This window comes from Cannabis sativa, chromosome 2 (genome assembly GCF_029168945.1).
Source record: "Cannabis sativa cultivar Pink pepper isolate KNU-18-1 chromosome 2, ASM2916894v1, whole genome shotgun sequence".
Lineage (NCBI taxonomy): Eukaryota > Viridiplantae > Streptophyta > Magnoliopsida > Rosales > Cannabaceae > Cannabis > Cannabis sativa.
The window spans coordinates 41569905-41589785 of record NC_083602.1 but is presented as its reverse complement, the minus strand read 5'-3'; the positions used below and the strand labels follow the sequence as shown (position 1 = coordinate 41589785).

The window sequence follows — 19881 nt, the reverse complement described above, 5'->3', positions numbered from 1 at the left end:
TCATCACTTAACTTCTATACACCAGTAGAAGCTATAGATTCCATATTTATGTTTAGCACTCCTACTCAATCATACTATCATGTTCTCGAAATATACGTATCACCCTGACCCGAAAGTAGGCTTAACTAATAAATCAAAGAACATGAATAACACTCCTGAGTTGAGCCTAAGCATATCAGGATTTAGATTCTTTTAATCTTAAGATCAACTACTGATATTGACTTGGAAAGATATGTATAACGGTAAGTTTGTAATATCTTAACTTAGTTGCAATATCGGTCCAGTCCAATGTATACTCCATACATTCAAAACTAGTATACTTTACTAATGTCCTAGAAAGAACATAACACTTACTCCAAGTGTAAGTACACATCATCGCTGATTACACATTAGTGTAAATCCAATAACACTGATGAAACAGGGACTAAAACTTTTGATTCATATGATCACAATCACATTCCACTGTGTTGACGATACTGTAATTGTGAATAAACATATGATCTGTATTTAACTGATTTTGTGTGTATGAATGTAATAAACATATCAAACATATTAAACCATTAGCATGTAGAATTCATGCAAACATCAATCACTTCAAATTTCTTATATTGATAACTAATTAGATTGTAAAGAGTTTTATTTAGGGCATAAAACCCAACAAAGTTGACCAGGAGGAGGACAGCTTTCTCCCAACCTCGATTTCAGAAGAGGAGGCCGCACCAATAGGGCTAGGCCCGATGTCTTCTGCAGACATCGAAAGGATGGTGCAGGAACTCGCCGAACCTGGGACCATCGACATTCGAGACAACGAGTCCACGGTGTCGGCCTGCGACTACCTTATACACTCGAGGCATGCTCCTGACGTCGAGGTCGAGGAGATGGATGATGACTGGACGACCCCAGTTCGCGAGTCAGGCGAGGATGAAGAGGACGCGGAAGGGAGCGGGACAGACTCGGTTGACGATACCCAGCTGAATGAGCCCTTCGCGTGTGAAGATCTGATTTCGAGGGTTTCCAAATCAGATCTCACTACCTTTGTGAGGTTACATTTGCTGCGACTTGCGTTTCAGCGACCTAAACCGTCCGAGAGGGCGCATCTTCCGTTTACCAACCCTGCGATTATTCCCACAAAGGATGTGGTAGTCTCAATACCCATTCTCCGATGTGGGGTATCGGTCCCCTTCCATCCTTTCATCGCAGCTATTCTCAGGCGATATGATGTATCACCTTTTCAGCTAACTCCAAACAGTTATCGCACTGCCCTAGCCTTCTATGCGATGTACATGGCATATGTTCATAGGGCTCCCTCAGTAGAAGAGTTCAGCTATTTCTACGACATAAAAAGCATAGGTCTTCATAATGGCTTCTACTGTTTTAGCAAATGGGCGACTTCTGAGATCAATGGAGTAGAAGGAATGGTATCGAACATGGGGGACTGGAAATCGAAGTGGTTTTATGTCTTTAAAGTCCCTGGGATTAGAACTGACTTTAATCGCAGACCTAGTATGTCCCGTGATCTTTTAACTTAGACATTTTCTGAATTACTTTTGAGATCCTTTGCTTACTCGCTCTTTCCTGCTCTCGCAGATAGACCAGTTCGACCGGCACTTGACGCGACTCGCAGAGAGACAGCTGAAATCCTCGGGAGCCTTCCGGTACAAGATCGCGACTGGCGATTACTGTGTACAACTGCGAAGTTGCGAGAACACCAGCTGATTCCTGAGAACGCAAGTCTTCAAAGGGAACCAGTATACAAAGAACCATCCGAGAGGCAACAAGAGCGGATAGACAAAGGCCTCTCCAAGCAAACTTCTCGACCAATCTCAGGTATTTTATCTCTTGTTATAAACTAGTAGATGGAGTTTTATTTATACTTATCTTTCATTTATCTTTGCAGATATGACTTATTTGAAGTCCGCACCTGTCCTTAAGATCAAGCCGAAGGGTGGAGCAACGACGACCTCGCCCGTTGTCGCCCAAAAGAGGAAGAGCGATGCGATGGCTACCCTTGCCACAGACTCTTCCAAGAAGCTGGCCAAGACCGCACAGGACAAGGGGAAGAAAGTCGTAATCGATCCACCCGTTCGAGCTCGCGACTTCTTAGCCATGCAGGAGAAGTTCCCGGCCGAGATCCCTTCCGAGGAGCTTGTTACGCGCTCTGCTGAGTTGGCCTCGCAGTCGATGACTCTGTTCATAAAAGCTGCTGCCGCAGGTTCGAAGGAAGCCGACTCGCTGAAGAGGCAAAATGCCCAGTTTCAGGAGAACATAAAAAGGCTGAAGCAAGAAGCGGCTAGGAAGGAGAAGGAGCTCGAAGAGCTTAGCAAGGCTAAGGAGCAGGCGGAGCTCGAGGTCAAGAACTCGCGGGCGACGATCGAGGAGATGACTCGCGATCTGGAGACTGAGAAAGAGAATGGGAAGAAACAATATGATCAGGCAGTGTCTGATTACATTTACACCACTCTTTCCAAAGTTTCAGATTTCGACTTCTCTCTCCTCGGAGCAGAAGCCGCTGAGATGGCCGAGGCTTTTCGTGCTATGTCGCCTACTCAGACCCAAGGTGGTGGAGGGAACCTTTCTGATGAGGTCGAGGGTGCGGATACTGAAGAAATCGAGAACGAGGTCATCAGCAAAGTTGCGGATGAGACTGCTCCTGTTGCTCCAGATGTCTAATTTTTTTTTATGTTATGCTTTTTAATTTTACTCCTCTCTTTTTTATATGCGGTACAGGGGTACTCGCGCTTTGTACTTAGACAAATTTCCTTTTATTTTGGACAAATTTATATCCTTGCGGGGATAATTATCCTTTAACATTTTCGCAGTACATGGGTACTCGCGTTTTCTATATATATATTCGCGACTTTAATTACAGCTTGGTGTAATAAGTAGAAATATTTACAAGTCTGATAAAATTTTGAAAATTTAACAATCATGAATCAATTTCATTTATATAATCAATAGTACATTCGGGCATATATACCCCTCTATACTTAGGATTTTTCATGAAAAAATATCTAAGTATAAGTACAAGAGTGAACATAGTCGAATAATGCGAGTACTATTGATATATAATTTTAAACTCTCGCCATTCCATGCTCGTGGAATCGCAGTTCCATCGAGTGTTGCGAGTCGGTATGTGGCATCACCAATTTTTTCTGCGATGAGGTATGGTCCTTCCCAATTATCCCCAAAGACCCCATGCGACAGGTTTTTAGTATTTGGCATTACTCTTCTAAGGACCAAGTCTCCTGCTCGCAGGGCTTTTACTTTCACTTTGGAGTTAAAGTATCTTGCAGTTCGCTGCTGGTAAGCCGCATTTTTTAAGTGCGCTTGGTCACGCTTTTCTTCCAAAAGATCAAGGCAGAACAGCTGTTTCTCGTTGTTCTGCGAGGTGTTGAAAATATCTCTGCGTAGGGAACCTGCCCCAATCTCAACTGGCAACATGGCCTCGCACCCGTAAGAAAGTGAGAAGGGTGTTTTGCCAGTTGTAGATCGAGGAGTTGTATTATAAGACCATAGGACTTGCGGTAACTCGTCTGGCCAAGCTCCTTTGCGATCTTCTAGTTTCCCTTTTATGGTGTGCTTGATTATTTTATTAATGGCTTCAGTTTGTCCATTACTCTGCGGGTAAGCAACTGCGGAGAAAGCCTTTTTAATTCCCAAATCGTCGCATAGTTGTCGCATCTCTTTGCAGTCAAACTGTTTTCCATTGTCTGAAATGAGTTTATGCGGATTGCCAAAGCGACAAATGATGGAGGTATAGACAAACTCGCGCAATTTTGTTGCTGTGATGGTTGCGAGGGCTTTGGCTTCGGCCCACTTCGTGAAGTAATCAACTGCGACTACCGCATATTTGACTCCACCTTTTCCTTTGGGTAACTCGCCGATTAGATCAATTCCCCATATTGCAAAGGGCCATGGACTTGTGATAGAATGGAGGTTACTCGGAGGCTGGTGGGTATAAGTGGCTATTCGCTGACACCTGTCACACTTCTTTGCAAACGCGAGAGCATCTTGTGGCAATGTTGGCCAGTAATACCCTTGCCGCATGATTTTTAACGCAAGGGAGTTACCTCCGGTATGATTGCCACAAATCCCCTCGTGTACTTCACGAAGTATGTAACCACAATCCTCTCTGCTGATACATTTGAGAAGGGGTTGACTAAAACTCCTGCGATACAACCTTTAGTCATATATTACATAACGGGCGGCTCGCTGTCGCAACTTTCTTGCTTCTATTTTATCATCGGGTAAGAGCCCCTTTTCCAGATATGCGAGGATAGGAGTCATCCAGGTACTCTCCTGAACGGTATCTATCTCCATGATCACTTCTTGATTTATTGTTGGGTGAGCCAATACGTCTACCGGAATCACGTCGAGCAATTTGGCTTCTCTAGTTGAGGCCAAACGGGCCAATGCATCTGCGTGTGCATTTTGAGCACGTGGTACTCGAGACACGACTATACTTTTGAACTTCTGCATTATTTCGCGAACAATGGCTAAGTATTTAACCAATCTCCCTCCTCTTGCCAGGTATTCTCCATTTACCTGGCATACCACGATTTGGGAGTCGCTAAAAGCCTGAAGATACTCGACTTTCATCTCGAGGGCAAGTTTCAATCCTGCGATTAAAGCCTCATACTCGGCTTCATTGTTAGATGCAGAAAATTCAAAACGTAAAGCAGCGTGTACCTTAAAATTATTGGGACTGATTAACAGGATCCCACTACCAGAACCTTCGCTATTTGAGGCTCCATCGACGTACAATGTCCACGTCTCTCTGCTTGCAATAGCAATGTCGCTCCTGTCCTCTATGAGTGCCACCTCGGTGCTGGGGAATTCAAGTATAAAATCTGCCAAGGCTTGCCCCTTGATCGCAGTTCTTGGTTTATACTTGATGTCGAACTGACTCAACTCCATCGCCCATTTTAACAATCTCCCCGATGCTTCTGGTTTCGCTAGAACTTGTCTTAAGGGGTAGTTCGTCAAAACTTCAATGCTGTGAGCCTGAAAATAAGGTCGCAATTTTCTTGAGGATATTATCAAGGCGAAAGCCAATTTCTCCATTTGGGGATAACGCGTCTCGGCATCCAGTAATCGCTTACTGACGTAATACACTGGGTATTGGCGTCCCTGGTCCTTGCGTATTAGTACCGAACTAATCGCATATTCTGAGACGGCCAAATAGATGGACAAGATTTCTCCGGACAATGGCTTTGACAAGATCGGAGGCTGCCCCAAGTGTGTTTTTAAAGCTTGAAAGGCCTGCTCGTACTTTTCGTTCCAATGGAACTTTTTGTTGCCTTTCAAAATCTGAAAAAACTCCTTGCACTTATCAGAGGATCGGGATATAAAGCGGTTTAAAGCTGCGACTTTACCTGTGAGGCTTTGAACCTCCTTTGGCTTGGTTGGTGATGGCATTTCCACCAATGCCCTGATCTTCGCAGGATTGGCCTCTATTCCTCGCTGATTAACCATGAATCCAAGGAATTTCCTAGAGCCAACTCTAAAGACGCACTTCAGTGGATTTAAACGCATCTTATATCGTCGCAATATATCGAACATGGCCTGTAAGTGGGCAATATGATCCTTCGCATGCTGTGATTTTACGAGCATATCGTCAACATACACCTCCATGGTTTTTCCAATGAGATCTGCGAACATCATATTCACTAGCCTTTGATAAGTCGCACCTGCGTTTATTAAACCAAAAGGCATTACTTTGTAACAGTATAATCCTCGATCAGTAATGAACGAGGTATGTTCCTGGTCTGGTTCATACATCGGGATTTGATTATATCCCAAGTATGCATCCATGAAACTCAAGAGTTCGTGACCTGCAGTAGCATCGACAAGCTGGTCAATGCTAGGAAGGGGGAAGCTGTCCTTGGGACAGGCTTTGTTTAGATCTGTAAAGTCAACACATGTGCGCCATGAGCCATTAGGCTTTGGCACAAGTACGGGGTTTGCTAACCAGTTGGGGTAAAATGACTCCCGTATAAAGCCGCAGGCAAGGAGGCGGTCGACTTCTTCTTTTAGCGCTTGGTACCTCGCGGGGTCCATTTTGCGACGCTTTTGTCGGACACCTCGCACTTCGGGGTCAATGTTTAAGCGATGACACATGACTTGCGGAGATATTCCGACCATATCTGAATGTTTCCAAGCAAAAACATCAAGATTTTACTTTAAAAAGGTCGTTAATTGTTCTCGCAGCTGAAAATTTAATTTAGAACCAATTTTTAAAACCTTGTTATTATCTACAGGATCTATAGGTACCTCAATTGTGTCTTCCGCGGCTTGGGCTGCAGCGGTGTGATCGAGGATTCTTGGATCCAAGTCTGGCTCATCTATGTGCGGCACCTCCTCGATTCTGAGGATCTCCTGGCGGGGAGGTGGTGCCTCCAAAAGGTAGATAACATTTACCATCCTTTTTTCTGCGAGTTTAACTGCCGCGTCATAACATTCTCATGATTCGGATTGGACTCCCCTCACCGAACCTACTCCAGCGGGAGTAGGGAACTTCATTGTCAGATGATAGATCGAGGTTATGACCTTCATCTCCTTCAGAATTGGTCGACCAATTACGGCGTTATACGCTGAGTACTGGTCGACATTCGCGAAATCGCCATTGACTTGGGCATCCTTTGGGCGATTCCCAAAGTGATTGGGAGTTTGATCATTCCTTTTATCGCTATGACATCTCCCAAAAAACCATAAATGCTCGATGTCATAGGTCGCAAATCCTTCTCCTGCAACCCCATTTGTTTGAAGGCTTGGAAATTCAACAGATTCACTGAACTCCCATTGTCAACCAGTATGCGATGGACATTGTCCCCACCAATATTGGCGACTATCACCAGTGCATCAGAATGCGGGTGATGGACCCATCTCGCATCACTCTCCATAAAGGTGATGTCGTCGCATTCTTTCTTAAACAGCTTCTCGGGCCGCTCACTAAGATTATTCACATTAGTAAGCGGCTTCTCCTTGGCTTCTCTGACATATCGTTCTTGTGATTTGCGAGAGTTCCCTGCAATGTGAGGTCCTCCAATTATAGTCAGGATATTGCGAGGTGTTCTGGAGCCACTCGCATTCTGGTTTTCTCCTTTGTCATCCGCTTGGGGACGACTTTCCTCGCTCTTCTTATACTTGTCGAATTTCCCTCTCCGGATTAGCTCCTCGATTTCATCGTGCAAGACCCAACATTCTAAAGTAGTGTGACCAATGTCCTTGTGGTACTTACAGAATTTTTTAGGGTCTCTCCTGTCGCGATTTCCCCTGATGGGGGGCGGCTTCTTGAAGACTCCGTTTCTTTCTTCAATTGCGTAGATATGGTCTCGAGGGACTGCGAGTTCAGTATAATTGACGAAGCGAGGTCCACCTTTCCTTTTTGGCGAGGATTCCTTTTTTGGAGGAGACTTGGCCAGCTTCGGACTTCGCTGTCTTCGCGGGCTGCGTCTTCTTGGGCTTCGGCCCCTGGAGTTTTTCCCTCGTGGACTGCGAGATCGTGATCGCAGTATGGGTGACCGGCGCTTGTCCTTCCCTTTCTCTAACTTCGCTAGAGAATTCTCGATTCTTTTGTGAGGTTCGGCCATGGCGAAGAACTCCACTAAGGATTCAGGCCTTCGAGCCTGTAGTTCCTTCCAAAAGTCGGTCCTCGGCAAGATACCTGTTATCAACATGCAAACAAGCGAAGACTCGGGGGCCTTCTCGACTTTTGTTACTTCTGCGTTAAAGCGTTTGAAATAGTCTTGTAAAGACTCACCAGGTTCTTGTTTGATGTTGGCCAAAGTCGTATAAGGTGGCCTATACGTCATTGTGGCTGGAAGTGTGTGAGGAATAGGTCGAAGAAGGTTTCCCACGTCGATATCGATGCCTCGGGTAATTGGGTAAACCAATCATGGGCATTTTCCTCGAGTGTTGCCGCAAGAATGCGACACTTTGCGAGCTGCGGTACCTGGTCCACTTCCATTATAGTATTAAATTTTTTAAGATAGTCTATCCCGTTAGAAGTACCTTTATATTTGAGGGACTCGGATAGACGAAACCCTTTTGGAAGTTGAGCCTGTCGCACTTCTGTAGTAAAACGCGAGGTGCCATGCAACTTATATATAGGCTTTCGTTGTTGCTCGAGCATTTTCAAAGCCTGCAGAAGCATGCTTTGGTCAATCCCTCCTGTCGCAGGAGCCGGGGTCGCCGCAACTGCGGGGCTCGCAACTACTACGGCAAGATTTGCTGGGACATTAATCCCAGTTGTCGCGATCGGCGCGGTAGGCGGGTTATTATAAGTGTTGGCACCCTGATCGCCCGCATGGGGATCACGGAGTGTCTCAGTATTATGTGGGCCGCGAGAGCGTGCCCTGAAAACTGCGTTGAGATGATCACGCAGATCACCTCGGTGTACCTGATAACGTCCTCCCTGTTGTGTCTGTACAGAGCCGGACCTTGTGTACCTGCTTGGAGTGCGACCATGCGACGACGAAGAGGCTGATTCTGCGTCGTTGTCTCTTGATGGTCGGCTGCGAGGATTACGACGCTCAGGATCTTCATCGATTTGTGCGCTCTGGTTTGGATACCTTGCGGATCGATCCCTCGACATTGGATGGTTCAGGTCCAGACCTTCAGGGTTAGTTCTTCGTTCCCTGCGTACACGGTTAGTATGACGTCTAGAAGTTGTTACCTGAGGGTTATCAGTGCGAATAGCGGGAACTCGAGGAGGGCGTCGAGCTCTGCTTTGTCCATCTACTTCGGCCTGTAGTGCCCGCAGTTGATCCTGGATCGCAGCATATTGATCAGTGGTGAGCTGGATCATTCCCTCGGAGACCACCGCCGGAGTGACGGGGGGAAAATGCATGGTTGCTGGTGGCGTGGATGTGTCCCCAACTTGAGGGTCAGATGTTTCTGGGAATAGGTTGAGAGGTCTGATATTGCTTCTCCCTACTCCGCCGTTAATGACGTCCACAGGTGGCGCTCCAGCTCCAGATAGCGGTACATTCATCATTCCAATGTTGATGGACCCGTTGTTAGCTCCGTTAGCGTGATTTCCAGCCATGATGATTATTGTTCTTTGAAATGAATGAAATCTTTTAGTCGATTTCCCACAGACGGTGCCAAATGTTGTCGAGTGAATTTCGCAACACCAAATTATATTATTTTACTAATACGAAAGAGAGTTTTAAGAGAAACGACAAGTGCGAGTATTCAACCTAGAACGGCGAGTACTCGACTGGGAACGGGAAAACAATCAACAAAACTGGAAAATATCAATAAGACAGAGAATTATAGTGGTTCAGTCAGATTGTGATCTGCTTAGTCCACTGTAGCAAAGGATTCGTAGGAGCCATTTCATGGTGGATCACCTCTTTATATACAAAGCAGGTGTCCAATTGGTTACACAAGGATCACATTCATTGTTAATCCATTATTTACACATTGAATTGCAATAATAAAACTAAGCAACGTTAACATTAATAAATGAATGACAGTTACTAAGTTCATCAACGCATGCGTCTTCCATACTTGCGAGTTGACTGTTCATATTCTGATGTATAACTCGCAGGGTTATCATTATGTTTTAGGACGTCTGCGTCTTTAGATAGTCGCTTCTGGCAGACATCGCGTGTTGAGCTGATACAACCTAGACATGCGAGCCTATATTTCATTATAAGGCTGCAGGGTTCTTAAGATCAACTCGTACTTACAGAGAATCGTTCTCTTGGTCTATACAAGGACAAAGGGGAGGATGATCGCATAATCGATATATGCGATCTACTCTCCTGTCTCGGATGCGATTAGACTTCGGTCACGCTCGCTACTTCTCGCTGGTTATATCTTTAAGCGAGGTTTAAAACTTCGAGGAGTCCCTCAGGGACATCTCAGCTTTCTGTGGAAAATCTGAGTATACGTGTCCTCTTAGTGGGGGTCTGGTCTCGAGTTTCTAGGTGAGAGAAATCTCACTATAACAAGTTAAGCCAGCTTGGCTGACGACTTTTCTAAGTCTGGCTAACTCGAGATCTTCTCCCAAGTCCACATGTGGCTCGCCAATTCCTTGTCCTGTTTCTCCAGTGTAGTACCGGAGACGAGATCCGATTGTTGTTCTTGGGGGCTGCTCCCCAAGGGTCCTTCCTTCAGTGGGAGGCGCCAATGGGGGGTCCTCCCTTGGAGGCAAGGGCTTGTTGTTTAGATCTACCGAGATGTTTATATCACTCTGGGCAGCTGTAGTGGCCAAATTCAAAATACCTGTCGTGGTAGTAGGATTGATCACATCTGCAGTGTTCATGGGAATTTCAATTGTGGTTGGAACATGGACATCAGGATCTGCAGTTTGTGGGTCTTGAGGAAGACTTGAAGATGCAGATGGTGCAATCAGGGTTCTTCTTATGTTAACCATGGCGTTTGATCAGATATGATATTGACTTGCTCTCGATGAAAGCACCAAACTGTTGACCTCAAAAAGTGGCCAACCAACAGCGAGATTGTTTAAATCTGATGTTTGCCACGTGTTACACAATTAGAACTTCAAAATAAGGAACACAAAGAATTTTATAGAGGTTCGACTCCCTTAGTTGGCGGGTAATGACGTACTCCCCTTTTAGTTGTATTGATACTAAGAGATAATACAATTCAGATCACTATAGGTAGGATCTGATATCAATATCTTAAGGTTACAAAGTAGGTTTCAAAAGAAGGCCAATCTCAAGTGTTGAGAGGTGCTATAGTGGGGGTGTGAACAATAGAGAGAGAGAGAGAGAGAGAGAGAGAGAGAGAGAGAGAGAGAGAGAGAGAGAGAGAGAGAGAGAGAGAGAGAGAGAGAGAGAGAGAGAGAGAGAGAGAGAGAGAGAGAGAGAGAGAGAGAGAGTATTATAAGGCTTAGAGCTTGACGACTTGAATGAGAATTATCACTTAGAACTTAGGTTTTTTAGGGTAGAGTTACGACTCTTTATATAGGAGAGCTTAAACCCTAATTTATCAATAAAATAAGTAGATATTACATATTATATTGCCTAAATACAAAAGACTAAACTGGCCTTAAACATATATGTTTTCCAGCTACTTTATTAGGCTGTTAAGGCCTAACTCGCAGTCCACATGTAAAATTGTGCACATGATCCTGCTTGGTTCAATCCTGGATGGCCAGGCACTTGCAAGGAGTAGGCTAGCCGGCCTTGTGTTGTCCAAAGGCTGGCCGGCCATAAGGTCGGCCAGGGGTGGCCGGCCAGCTCCCTTGAGGTAGCTGGTCTGTCATTTGTCGTCTCGTTTGATTTTTGGGGCTCCCATTGGCTAAGACGTTAACTTGACCTTCTTGTTGGTGAGTTGTATTGCCACACGACGCTGATTTTGTCCACGTAAGTATGCCACGTCGATGAGCACAAATCGGGATAACAACAAGTATACACCAAATAAAATTTTAGTGGTTCACGTAATATTAATTATTAAAATATTATAAGAAAATAATTTAAAAATTATAAAAACAAAGCAATTTTCTTTTTCTTCAACCATCAAACCCCCCGTTCCTTTTCTTCTTCTTTTGCGAGACCTAAGGAACGGGGTCCGAATACTTCTTCTTCTTCTTTGTCAACCACAGTGGACTACCCGCAAACCCCGGACAACGAGCACCGGAACGAATCCCATGTTTGACTACTCTCTCTCTCTCTCTCTCTCTCTCTCTCTCTCTCTCTCTCTCTCTCTCTCTCTCTCTTTTTCTTCTTCTTCCACGAGACCTAAGGAACGGGGTCTAACTGCTTCTTTTTCTTCTTCAACCACAGTGGATTGCTCGCGAACCCCAGACGACGAACACCGCAAAGAACCACCCTCTCTTTCTCTCTCAGGGGAAAATGAATATGGTGTTTGCTATCGAGTAACACATTTCAAGTATATGATTTACAAATTTAAATTTCAATATAGGTTTAAGATTAGATTTGAAGATACATATGTATTTTTTTAATAAAAATTTACCATTATGTTGAAGTTTGTCAAACAGAGAGGGGTTAGTGTGAAGTTTATCAAACAGAGAGGGGTTGTGTGTGGTGATGGTCGAAGCTTCAATTGGTGTGGTTTTGGACAGAGCTAGGCGATGAAATGACAAAAATAACTTTAATTTGGAGATTGAGCTTCTTTGTATAAATATATATAAATAAAATAAAAGAAATAAAATTTATATATTTAATTATAGTTTTATTTTTTTTTAATTTTTAAATTATCTTTTTAATAATATTTTTAATAAATAATATTACATGGGTTACTCAAAATTTGTTGGGTGTACACCTGAACTACCATAACACTTAACAAGAGTTTTTGGATTGAATAGTAAATAACAAATCATAATGGGGATTTGAAGAGTTTTATCGAAAAAAAATAGGTTTATATAATTAAGTATGAGAAATCATAAAGCTTATGTAATTTTACTGCCAATATTTCTAATGAAAAAACTGAAGCATTATTGAAGGCAAGACTCCCTAGAGTGATTTCCCTACAAGAAACTCAATTCAATTATGTAAAAAAAAAAAAAAAAAAAAAAAAACAAAACAACAACAACAACAAATACTATGTTGTACTCTTCTGGTTAGACCTGGCGCATAGTACTAACTTTGAGCATATTTTGACCATGTATTGGTCAAAACAAAATAGCATTTTGAGCATATGAATTTTATTACAGCAGTTTTACTCATATCATCTTCAAGCTATATCATTTTCGGTTTCATTTTTGGTTTTCATCAAATGAAAAAGAACAAATCGATGTGGCAAATCCCACATTTAGAAAGTTGTAACAAAATAATCCAAAATCCAACCGGCATTTATCAGAAAAAGGATAAGAAGGAGACCGGAAAAAGGAAGATTTGAATGGTTTGATTCACAGCTAACTCTGAAAAAGAAAAGAAACATGACCAATTTAAGAATGCGGCCGGCTTCATGATTCTCTTTCACTTGGCCTGAGGGTGAGAAGCGATAAAATCAACAGCGAGACTAATGTTGTTAATCTTGTCTGCTTCACTATCAGGAATCTCGAATCCAAATTCTTCCTCAAGAGCCATCACAACTTCAACAGTATCTAAACTGTCCAACCCAAGGTCATTCTGAAAATGCGCATTTGGTGTAACCTGCCAAGTACAGAATAATTGAGACATAAGAGCTCTTGCTTGTTCACAGTTGTACAAGAGAAATGAAAGCAAGTCAGAAGAGCCAAAAAAGAAGAGTAAAAAGACAAACACTAGTAGAAGGTTTTCCAATCATAATTAGTTGGCAAGTGGCATAATTACATTCTTTTTCAAGCATTCAGATAAGATAAGAGGGGGACAACAACTGGTTAATGTAACCTAGTGCTACTAATATCCATCTCCATTGATAGCATTATTGCATTACTGATATTTTAACCCGGAATAATGAAATGGAAATAAATTGCTTTTTATTTTGTTTAGTTGCATTTTAAAGTATTAGAATGTCAAAAATAGAAGAAAAGACCATTCTAATGCAAGATGGAAAAAAAATTAATTGTTTCTTCTATCAATTTTTTATTTCTAAAATTTTAAATTTCATTTCATTCTATTCCTATTTTTATTTCCCATTCCCTTTCCTATATTCTCATTCCCATGTTTTCATTTCTTTCAACCAAACACAACCCAAATTTCTTGCATTACGGAACTAGCCATACTAATCTCTTGAAACCTAGGATGAAATATACAAGAAAGGTCAGAAGATCCTACAGATGAATATCCCAAAAGAACCATAGAATTGAGGATAAAACTAATGAAAGTTCCTAAATCATCCTATGCAAAACGAAAAAACAACATGAAATGTTCCAAAGTTGCACAAGATGAAATTTTCACTCTACAAGTCTACAGTTATTATATCCAACACAAGCATGACAGTTAATTAAGGTTAATCTGATATATCAACAAACCAAAAAATCGATGTTGCCAGCTCTAAAGACCATAACAACATCAATATAAACCATCTAAGAAGTGCAATATCTGTATCTTATCCAAGACAAACTAAGATTGTAAGTGGGGCGCTTCGAAGATTTAAGAGCAATTCACATTATTTTTCACTTCTTAGCTCTCATATTGATCATTGTACATACGATTAAAAATTTATAGCAATGCACAACATTAAATTAAAAATGGAAAACTGCTCTTCATTCATTTTCTTGTAACTTCAGATTCAAAACAAAATACCATTACTAGTGGTAAAAAAAATTCCCCTTAAACCCAACCTTTCCTAAAACCTACAAATTTATATGCATCTGTACCCATTTGCTAGCTAATGAACGAGAAGTTCAATAACTAAAATGTCATGATCAGAAACTTGGAATACGTTACATATTCATTCGTAAAAGATGCATCAAATTAGGGTTTATGCTATAATTTTTCAAAACCTTCGGAACGAGATCAAAATATAGAGTGTAATAATACCTTGGAGGGATCAACTTTCTGGAAGTTCTTGACGACGTTGATAACACGATCTGTGACCTCAGACTTATCCAGGAAGGAGCCCCTGACCTCCTCCGAGAAGAAACGGCGGCGTATCGAATTGAAGGAAGAGAGGAAAGTGGTGCTAGGGTTTTGAGGTACTGCCTGGACTTGAACTCTCAGGTACTTTATCAGTGCGCTTCTCGCCGCCATTGGAAGACCTTCTGAAGATACTTCTACAGCCTCTTTCTCTCTTTAGCGGTTAAGGGGAAGAGTGAGAAATGGACCTTTGTAGAAACGTGTGCACTGCGAAGCATGAGATGTTAGTATACCTGATCGCCCAAAACGACGTCGTTTTTGAGAGTCGTCTGGCAAAATGGACTGGGCCTTTAATGGTATTTTCAAGCCCATTTAAGGGTGGCCCAAACCAATGCTCGTCTTCAACGTCCGCATCTCTTGAACTTAACGTATTCAGCATTTACTTGAGAGTTGAGAGGGTGAAAAGTGAAAGCAGACAACAATGGCGGTTGCTCTCATCTTCATTTCAATATTTGTTCTTTTTTTGGTCTCAATATTATTCAAATTCGCTACAGCTGAAGGTAAGAAGATGTTGATGGATAAATTGTATCATAGACTAGTAATGATTTTCTATTTCCTAATTAGCTCTGAAACTGAAAAGTTAATCTTCAAACTTGTTTAGGAGATTTCACTTTGATTTCCAAAAGGCATGTGAAGCGTGAAGAAATTGAAGATAAGGTTAGCTGAATTCAAAGTTAAAAAGTTAATCAAAGTTCAATTTTTTTTTTTTTTGAAAACAAAGTTTTTTTTCCTCTAGTAAATGAATTATATTGATTATTGTTTCAGGTTATTTGGATTACTGGTGCTAGTCGTGGAATTGGTAAATATACATTTATATTTTTGTTTTCAACATTCATTTTCTGTATGTGCACTGGTTAATTGATTTATTTTTGTTATTTTCTTGCTAGTGTTTAAAATTATTTTCTGCTAAGATGTTGAATTTAGTTTAATGTTTATGCCACTTTATTGCAAAAAGTTGATGTAAAATTTTGGGCCATTATCTTTTGTTTAAATGATTAAAGCACATATTTTAAATATTCTTAGTTGGCTTTCTTTTCAAGTTGTAATAATATTGAAAAATATATATTATAACTGAATCCACATTCTTGAGCGGGTTTTTCTTATTGTTGTCTCAAAATCTTCATGTGCTCCTTTATGGTGGTGCTTAGCTTCACTGTGTGAAAAGGTACACTAGCATGAAGTACTGGCTTACTGCCTTACCTTGTGAAGCCAAACGAAGCCTGAAAGCATAAACCTATGGAATTTTTGTGTACTTGAAATGTTATTCTTATTCATCTATAAGTAAATTAAAACCATTTCCATGTTTCATGGTGGATTTAAAGGGGAAGTTCTTGCAAAGCAACTAGCGAATTTGGGGGCTAAGCTTATTCTTTCTGCACGAAATGAAGCTGAATTGGAGCGAGTCAAAAAACAGCTCACTGGTATTCGAATTTATAACCCTATCTGAGTTGTTCAAAAGTTAAATGTCCTTAATTTTTCATTAAGATTTGTATTCTAGGTAAGCATGCTCCTCACGGCGTTAAGATTTTGCCATTGGATTTGGCATCTGGTGAAGATTCTCTCAAGGAGTCTGTACTGAAAGCAGAATCATTTTTTCCTGATACTGGTGTTCATATGATATTCCATAATGCAGCTTTCGAGCGTCCTGTAAGTGAGGAATAATAAGTTTGTGATATAAGAACTTGAGATTGATAATAATTAAGTTATTGTATATTTTAGTGAGCTAAGTTAGTTACTGTATTGATCATTTTTAAAATCATTGATCTCTGTTAATGCATTTACTTTTTGGCTCTTTGGCAGAAAACATCAGCTTTGGAAGTGTCGGAGGAAGGTCTTAAGGTATCTCATAAAAGGAGTCTTTTGGAATAACTAATGTTAGACCTCATCTCCAAGTCAGTCAGTAGTAGTGTTTGGCTGATGGCTTGGCCTACATTGTCAAAACTCAAATGAGTTTAGGCTCTCAATGAATATATATTCAAGGGTTTTGAATATTTCATTTGATGTTTAATACATTAAATAATTCAATTTTTTGTTTTAGATGACTTTAATGAGGTATCTTCGTTACCTATAGGCAACATTTGATGTCAATGTTTTTGGGACAATATCTCTCACGAGAATGCTGGCGCCTTACATGCTGAAGCGGGGAAAGGGTCACTTTGTTGTGGTATGTGGATGTTCATCTTGATCATTCACCGATACTAATTTCGACATTTTATCTGAGATGGATCAAAACTCGGTTTCTTTCTGAGTTGTCCTTCATTGTAAGCTCCAATATTATGTGTAGATGAGCAGTGCTGCTGGAAAGACACCTGCACCAGGTCAAGCCATGTACTCTGCTTCTAAACATGCTCTGAATGGCTACTTCCATACTTTGCGGTCTGAGGTATATCTCTTCTTAGAAAGAACATACTGCAGATTTCCCTTGTATTTGCAGGTTTAGTTTGAATCTGAGGCGCAGCTGTTCTCACTGTACCAATGAAGTAATTGAACGCAAAAACAAGGGATAGACAACAGTATCCTCATTCTCTTGGAGCTCTTACTTGTCAGTTTTGATTAGAAAAAGAAAAGGAATATATGCAAACTGCATAGTTGAAACCTAGTACCGGAAATCCTGTACCATCATTGTCTTAATGATGAAAGATGAATTATTATGTTCACATGCAGATAACAAAAGATGAATTATTCCCCTTCTGTGTACTTCTTGATTAACTTATCACTTTAAAGTTAATTTTACCTTAGAAAATGTTATGAATTGTTCCACCTCTTTGTAGCCTTATCTTCTCTTATCAATTTCTGTCTTATACCTTATTTGATTGTGCAGCTTTTCCAGAAAGGAATCAGGGTTACAGTTGTTTGCCCTGGGCCAATAGAAACAACAACTAACTTAGGAGCATCAACTTCAGAAAATAGAGGTGTTTCAGAGGTTATTATTCTCCACCTTTGTACCCCTCTTCATCATGCCTATATTCATTAGTTTCATTGCCTTTTGTGCTGCATACTTGCTCCATTACAGCCTTTTTTTTCCCTTAAAAACAGAAACGGGTAACATCAGAAAGGTGTGCGGAGCTTACAATAATTGCTGCCAGCCATGGACTAAAGGAAGCTTGGATATCAAACCAGGTGAAAAGTGGTGCCTTATTCAGATAGATCCCTTATAAAAATTTAAAAAAAAAATCACCTCGTTCTGTTTGTATTTATGATTAATATGGATTTGTTTGCAGCCTGTACTAGCCGTTATGTATTTGGTGCAATTCATGCCAACTATTGGGTTTTGGCTCATGGACAAGGTATTATACATTTTTCATATTAGTCTCAAGATGTATTTGGCTCAAACAAAGGTCTTTTATGGTGTTGTTCAATTCCACTACTATGGTTTTCTCAGGTAGGGGGAAGGCGGGTTGAGGCTGCTGCACAGAAGGGGAACACTTATTCACTAGGCTTACTGTTTGGGAAAAAGAAGTCATCTTGATTTGATCAAATGGAACTAATTATGTCCAAACCAGTTTTCCACTTTAAAATCTTACTCTAATATGCCTTTTTTGTTGTTGTGTTGTGAAAATTAGAATACCAATAAATATTCTCGCAGATGTAATTTACAACATAATTCACAGCTTAGGGATTAATTAGAAAGATTTGAAGAAAAAAAAAAGTCTTAATTCGTTAGCTGAATGTTTGTCTTGTTTCCAAATAATTTGCCTTAAAGCTGTTTGTGTAATGTTCACAACTAAATAATGCCCTCAGATTTGTAAGTATTAACCTGCCATGCTCACAATTCTAAGGCTTTTCTTCAAACGAATTATCATTTTGAAGTTCTTTTAAACCCTGACCTTACTTTTTAAATTTTCTTTTAAGAACTTATCATTACATTTTGGATATCCTCCTCCCAAATTTTCAGTTTGATGGTAACTTGAGCGAAGATTGATCTTTGAAAAGACCGACTTACCCTTTAATTGGTCAAACAAGTCATCAATTTGGGGTAGCAGATATTTATTCTTGATAGTGAGCTTATTCAGTTCCCGATAGTCAATACACATTCGAAGCGACCAGACTTTCTTTTTTACGAACAACACTAGAGCATCCTAAGGGGAATAACTCGATCTGGTAAATCCCAAGTTGCGTAATTCCTGGAGTTGGATCTTCAACTCTTTCAATTCTGTACGGTACCTTTGATACTAGTTTCACTCCCAAAATTAACTCTATTATGAACTCAATCTCTCGGGAAGGTGGTAATCCAGGTAAGTCCTTTGAAAATAGATTTAGAAATTCGCACACCAGTCTCGTATTTTCAGGTCCAGATGACATAGGTTGGGTAGTATCCACTGTAGTAACTAAGAATCCTAGACAACCTCAGCGCATCAGATATTTAGCTTTTAGGAGTGTTATTCTAGGTATGCGCAATCCTTGTACTTTACCTACAAACACCACTAGGTTGGCATTGTCGGGTTCAAACATCACCATCTTCCGCTTGCAGTCAATTGTTGCCCCATACTTAGACAAGAAATCCATTCCCAGTATTATATCAAAATCAGACAATTGTAGCTCAATTAGGTTGGCGGTTAATTCATAACCGTCAATCCAAAAAGACAAAGACCTAATCCACTGAGTAGATACAATTAGGTCTCCTGAGGGTAACAGGGTACCAAACCCCGAAGCATACACATCACATGGTTTATGAAAACTTTCAATTACTCTACTCGATACATAAGAATGAGTAGCTCCCGAATCAAATAATACAGAATAAGTGTTGGAAATATTTTACCAGGATCTAGATTTACTACCATGTATGTTTCATTAACATCCTAATATGAATTCTAAAACAATGAAATAAACACATATAAAGTTTAGGAAACCTTACATTGGGTGCAGCGGAATATAATGACTCCTTCCGTTCAGATCTCTAGCCCTTGATTCCTTTCTGTAGCAAAACATAATCAAGATCTGAACCTGGATCTCTTTCTCTCATTCCTTTGATGCTGATTCTCCTTCTTGTTGTTTGGAATCTCCTACAGTCTTACACACTATGATTGAGATACCACTTGATGTGTGTGGGCACTCACTCATTCACTAATGGCTGAAAAATATTTGTGAAGATAGGCTATATTGTTTTCGAAATTGAAGGAGAAAGAAGAAAGAAGAGGTCTCATCAAAAGCTAGGTTATTAGCTTTGGAGGCATTAGTTGGATAATGAGACCATAACCTTCCTTTTATACTATTCTTCAATAGAGTTGTGGTTGAATTAAATGGATTAAAAAAGAATAAAATATTGGGCAATAAATCACACTTGGCCGTACACTTAAGTGAGCCAATCTCTAGTTACAATTTTGCCACTTTATTTCAACCACTTATTCTTTTTTTCAATAATACCATATTTTCCAATTCA

The 19881-nt window shown here is 40.7% G+C and overlaps 2 protein-coding genes across 2 annotated transcripts; one reads left to right on the top strand and one right to left on the bottom strand.

Moving 5' to 3' along the window:
* Nucleotides 1-12583: 12583 nt before the first annotated feature.
* On the bottom strand, nt 12584-14703 carry LOC115719366 (acyl carrier protein 2, mitochondrial). The gene is made up of 2 exons (XM_030648379.2): nt 14406-14703; nt 12584-13094 (listed from the first exon to the last, which is right to left on the bottom strand). The coding sequence occupies exons 1-2, from the start codon at nt 14613-14615 to the stop codon at nt 12918-12920; spliced, it is 387 nt and encodes a 128-aa protein (XP_030504239.1). The 5' UTR covers nt 14616-14703; the 3' UTR covers nt 12584-12917.
* A 159-nt stretch (nt 14704-14862) lies between these two features.
* On the top strand, nt 14863-18253 carry LOC115719365 (uncharacterized). The gene is made up of 12 exons (XM_030648378.2): nt 14863-15001; nt 15103-15158; nt 15267-15300; nt 15824-15922; nt 16000-16148; nt 16302-16340; nt 16573-16665; nt 16786-16884; nt 17323-17424; nt 17538-17621; nt 17723-17788; nt 17884-18253. The coding sequence occupies exons 1-12, from the start codon at nt 14923-14925 to the stop codon at nt 17968-17970; spliced, it is 987 nt and encodes a 328-aa protein (XP_030504238.2). The 5' UTR covers nt 14863-14922; the 3' UTR covers nt 17971-18253.
* The last annotated feature ends 1628 nt before the right edge of the window (nt 18254-19881 follow it).